This window comes from Capsicum annuum, unplaced genomic scaffold, assembly GCF_002878395.1.
Source record: "Capsicum annuum cultivar UCD-10X-F1 unplaced genomic scaffold, UCD10Xv1.1 ctg78886, whole genome shotgun sequence".
Taxonomy (NCBI): Eukaryota; Viridiplantae; Streptophyta; class Magnoliopsida; order Solanales; family Solanaceae; genus Capsicum; species Capsicum annuum.
The window spans coordinates 6,930-12,815 of NW_025889415.1; the positions used below are offsets into that span (position 1 = coordinate 6,930).

Here is a 5,886-nt window from a genome sequence, read left to right on the forward strand (position 1 = left end):
ATTCTACAATGCGCGATTCGAATTTATTCGAGTTCAGATGCAGATATCAGACAGTCTCTCTACCTCAGAGGTAGATATAAGGTCTGCGTGTATACTTTGTCGGTCGGATGGTTATAGATTTATAGTCCTTCCGTTCTTAATGAGGTCTCGAGTTTGAACCTTAAAAATGAAGAAAATCTTATTGAACTGATGTTTTCGAAATGAATCCTACAATGCGCGATTCGAATTTATTCGAGTTTAGATGCAGATATCGAACAGTCTCTCTAACTCAAAAGTAGATATAAAGTCTGCGTACATTCTACCTTCCTAATTTCTACTTTGTGAAATTATACTGGAAACATATCATCAACGATCTTTATAGTTTCTCACTTGATGTCCGATGTTCATATTGGACCCGATTGCATTGAAATTCATACCAAAAAACTTTAATGTTGAAAGGTAAAACGTTCCCCAACAACGATATCTCCATATTAGCAAATAGCGTCGAACCCGAGACTTCTAGTTAATAGTACTTATCACAATTTTTATTAGTATATGATGAGCTATAAACATACCAAAAACAAGTAAAAAAATAAAAACAAAAAATTACTACTTCACTTTAATTGACAAAAAATTTATTAGCCAATGGAGGCTAAGCTCCAATAAGTTACAATGTCAAACAACTATATGTACAGTAAGAATAAAAAAAATAATCAAAAGATACTATGACTTAGTAATAAAAAAAATTATTATTATCATTTTACATATTAATATTAACTATTGATTAACTTTAAATGACAGGAAGCCTTGGAGCAACTGTAAATTTATCTCTATATGACCTATAGTTCCCAGGTTCAAACCGTGAAACATTAGGGTAGACTATCAATATCACACCCCTCAGGGGTGCCCTTCTCCGGACCTAGCACGAACGCGAGACGTTTTGGGCACTGGATTGCCCTTTAATGATTAACTATAAATGACAGGAAAACTTGGAGCAACGATAAATTTGTCTCTATGTGACCTATAGTTCACAGGTTCAAACCGCGAAGCGTTAGTGTAGACCGTGAACCGTGAACGCGAGATGCTTTGGACACTAGACTGCCCTTTATTGATTAACTTAAAATGTTTTCTTTTGCTTTTTTGTGTCCATTGAACTGGACTTTTTCCCAACTTGTCTTTGTTCTCTCATCAAAGATTGTTGATAGTACCTAAAGCCCACATATAACATGAAGACTGCACAAAAAAAAATAATTGTAAATTTGTCAGAATATAAAGTTTTTTTTCCCACATATATGAAAAAATCAATCAATTACTCCTTCCGTTTCAATTTGTTTAGCATAACATTTTTTATTAGTTCGTTCAAAAAAGAACGATATATATACTTTGTATATTCAGCAAAGACAAAAATATTAGGTGATTTCTTCTGACGTTGGTTGATGGAGTTACGTCATACTTGTTGCTGGTGGGAGGTGACAAGCAGTGGCGGAGCCAGAATTTTCATTGAGGGAATTCAGAAGTACATATACGAACTAGCCGAAGGGGGTTCCACATATACTATATATGCATAAAAAATATTTTTAACCATGTCAAAATAGTATAAAAAAAGTATAATTTTCCGTCGAAGGGGGTTCGGATGAACCCCTGGAGCAAAGGTGGCTCGCCCACTGGTGACAAGTATCCCATGGAATTAATCGATGTGCACGCAAGCTGGCCCAGACATCACGATTATATCGACAAGATTAACTTAAAACATCCCATTTATTATTGTTACACCTTAGTATGAAGCTTTCCTAGCCATGCAAATGTTACGTATATTTAAGATCATAAGTTTCAAAAGTGTGCAATTCAAACTATGTTGATCGGGCTCTCTAAAAGTGTTGTCGCACCGATGTCTGATCCTCGAAATGTAGTACTTTTGAAAGATCTGACACATGCCCGACGATATTTTTGAAAAGTCGAAACAACAAAAATGTCAAAAATTGAAACTACTACTACTTTTACCTGCCCATATTCTGGCAATGATTGAAGAAAAATTCCACACTAATGTGAAGATTGCAAATCCAACTGCTTTCTTGTGAGTACATGATTCCCAAGTACCTCTAATGTATTGTATAAAAAATGTACCTTCAAATAAAAATTATAAATGAGAATAAATTCCAAATATATACCGGGAAAGCTAGAATCGTAATCCAAGTATGTATCCAACAACAACATATCCGGTGGAATTCCACGGGTGGGGTTGGCGGAAGGTAGAGTTTACTGTTTACGCAAACCTTACCTTACCTCGTGGCATAGAGAGACGAAGAAGCACAAGAAACAACAGGTAGTGATAGAAATCGGAAGACTAGTCACTACGAGAATAGAACCATAACAATATCTCTCAACAGTTGAACAGAAAAGAATGTTAAAAACAAAATTTATCATGTATATACACGTAAAAACAACTCGTTGAATCCCCTTCTTTTACATTTTTCCGTCCTAGTTGGTTCCGCCACTGTGTGTTACAACTTTATTGAATGTTCCAAAATTTGGTTATGGCGATAGCCCCACATGTTGTACCTGCCTGAGGCACTCTTGTGACAAACATGGCCAAAATTCAATTATGGCAAATTAGCCCCACGCCAACGGTTCACTATCAGATCAGAGTTGTAGTTTTCTGATTATACTAATAAGATTCCGATAGATTTTTAGAATAATGATGACTATAGTGGTTTGATAACGGTAGCATCTGCATACATCCTTCAGTCGTGAGACTCCGATTTGTGAGATTACACTGGATATTTTATTGTTGTTGTAATGGTAAACATTTAAGAAGCTAAACAAAGTATTTGATTATTCTTTTCTTTCTTACCGTGAGATGTTAACTGCGTGGAATACGAAGAGCAAACTTTAGGTATGATGAAAACTCCAAAAAAGCCTGCAAAACAAGGCGGGGGGCGGGCAGCAGCAAGTGTGGCTATAAGTGAATATCGAAAAAGGTACAAGAAATTTGTCTACTTAAGAAGTCATTAAAACTTTAACTATATGTAGACGTAACGTTTAGAGAAAAAAACTCACCCAACTTAGAGAGTTTCCAGATAGTAATATAGCTGCCAAACTTAGCCAAAAGAAACAGCAGAACTGCCATCTGCCAGAGGTAAAATTTTGTCGAATCAGTAAAACTTGTTTGCAATCTGGTCCTTACATCAATTAATACACACGACATCTACCGGTACATAGAGTTTTATCTTATGTTGGTCGGACTCTCCAAATATATCGTTGCACCCCTGTCGGATCCTCCAAAAGTGCATCACTTTTGGAGGATCAGTAACGCACTCGGCAGCACTTTGAAGGGTCCGAGCAACATAGCTTCTATCATTTAACCATATGTTGCTGCGCCTGTGTGAGGATCTTTTGAAGAGTCCAAACAATATAACCTCATATGTTGTTGCATCGATGTCGGGTTCTCCAAAAATGCACCCGTTTTGGAGGATCTGTCACGCGAAGTCCTAATAACTTGGCTTCTATCACTTAATCATGACTAATTTTTATATATATTCTCAACTCAGTAAATCACTCAACCGTAGTAAACTGATACGTTGTGATGTAAACACCAGACATTGAAATCAAATGGAAATGTATGAACTTTTCTTTACCTTCATTGTAGTTGAAGGATCCCCGAAAAAAAGCGCTCTGATCTTCAAAAGAAACTCATTTATAAAAGGAAGTATCAATTTCAGTATCCACACTGCTTCTTCTTCCCCTACGACGTACTCACTTGATTCGCCAATATCAACGGCTCTCCTATTTACACCAAAAAGAACAAGTTAAATGTTAGATAAGGTTTATTTGATAATCTCAAGATTTGTTAATTTTACAATGAGCTCAAGTCATGACGGTATATAATTTTTTCACACTATCAAGTTAAACTTGTGTCACTCGGACTTTACAAATATGCTGCTGCACCTACGTCAGCTCATCCAAACTCCAAGAATACACTTTCGGAGGATCCATCGCGCATGGATATGTGTTTTCAAGAGTACGAGCAACACAGAGTTAAAACTGACTTGTAACGATCGGCAACTTTTCATAGCAAATATGATATATAACCACAAATATAGGGTAATAGTAATGTGTCATAACAGGTTAAATTCTATTGACAATATAAAAAAAAAAATTCATTGTCACTACGTATAATATAAATATTTTTTCAAAATTATACCTGTGAATGAGGGATCTAAAGAGAAAAATTGCAGCAAGATTGACCAGACCCAAGTACGAGAGCACAGAAATGAAGCTGCAAATGCCATTATTAAGAATGATTCACTTCAGTATCTTTTGTTAAAATGATTCAAGAACGAAGAAATAGAAATCTCATGTTTTCGAGTTAAAGGTCGTAATTACCTGATATTGAAATCTTGAGTATATGAAGATGAAACGATAACAAAGATTCCAATTCCAAAGACTAATGCTGATTTTGATACATTTCTCCACATCACTAAATCAACTGTGGAAAGAAGTTTAAATGAAAATCAGAGCCAATACTTGCAAAATAAATACTTATCAGTACGGACAGGGTGTTTAAAATAGACTAAAGAATTTAACTTGAGCAGTTCCGCTATTGTTCCAATTTATGTGTAATGGGAAACACTAATGATAGTAAACAGTTATTGTTTCATTTTCTTTCTCTTTGAAACGATTATAAGGAGGGCGGTATACTCCACCTAAATACTCGTATGTAGCTCCTGAACTAACTAAGGTATAATTGCGAACATTATTGAGGTGTGTTTCCAGATTACAGGTGATAGGTGACTGCCAAACTCGGGAAAGCAAGAGCAGTTTCCACTCCGTGCGTACTGACTAAGGGTAATTACCTGTCACTTGCACAACATTTTAATAGAGGGAAAGCTAGCGGCGAAGTCATTGGACCAATAACAGTAGGCACAAGTAGCTTGAAATCAAAGTGAGAAATGTGTGTACGAAAGACACATGTCATGCATTCATTGATTTAGTATAAATATTGAGTATGAATACATTTTTATCATAGATGCAGTATCACATTGAATTCTAAGAAGATATTAAAATATTAAACTTACCCATGCTTTGTAATTTGCTATGTTGTCTACACTGGAATTCATCCGAATCAGGAACTGAAAAAGCAACAAGATTGATCAAGGTATTCAGTATCAAACTTTGAAAGGCCGACGGGTATATGCGACACGCGTACAACAACATTTTTGGAAAGTCCGAACAACATTGAATGAAAAAAAGCATAGAGAGTAAATGCATATACCTGATTTGGTTCTTGTTGGACTAGGATGAATTTTAGCATGGACTAATGCAGGAGGGGACTGTTTCTTGTTAATTGAAGACATTGGTATTTGCCTTTTGTTATTGTACTGAAACTTCTTATCTTCAATCACAATCTTTTTAGGCTTATTTTGTTCTTGTACTCTAATTTCTTTAACAATTTCGATTCCCTCATCAATTTCTCCCTCCAATACATCATCCCATTCTTCATCACCTTTGGTATCATCTCCATTTTCAAGATTCTTTTCCAACTTATTTGCACATTTAGCCTCAGATACCACATTGCTTGTGATGAATTTCTCTTCACACGAACCAAACTCCTCAGATTTTGTCTTCTTAATACCAATCGATCCTTCAAGATTCACACTTGACTCCTCATCAAGATTGGATTTTTTCAACATTCTTACATCAAGATTGGATTTTTTCACATTCCCATTAACAGACTCAGATTTCAGCTTTCTCAGCTCAGACTTTTTCTTGTTCTGAATTGGGATTTTTCTACCAACCCCGTCAGCAGAAACACTCAAATCTTTACACTTTTCATCCAAATTTTGCCTCGAATCAGACCTTCTACTAGCAATCTGAATTGGTTTTCCATCAAAGCTCTCATCTTTCCAA

The 5,886-nt window shown here is 35.7% G+C and overlaps 1 protein-coding gene across 1 annotated transcript; it reads right to left on the reverse strand.

Annotated features, from left to right (window-relative positions):
- Positions 1-597: 597 nt before the first annotated feature.
- Positions 598-5,886, reverse strand: LOC107840874 (reticulon-like protein B21; the record flags this gene model as incomplete). Its single annotated transcript, XM_047405470.1, is given in 9 exon segments — positions 598-1,212; positions 1,981-2,103; positions 2,831-2,896; positions 3,037-3,106; positions 3,615-3,762; positions 4,181-4,255; positions 4,363-4,465; positions 5,055-5,108; positions 5,252-5,886. Coding segments are annotated over 9 exon segments (1,390 nt in total), but the record flags the coding sequence as incomplete, so codon positions are not given.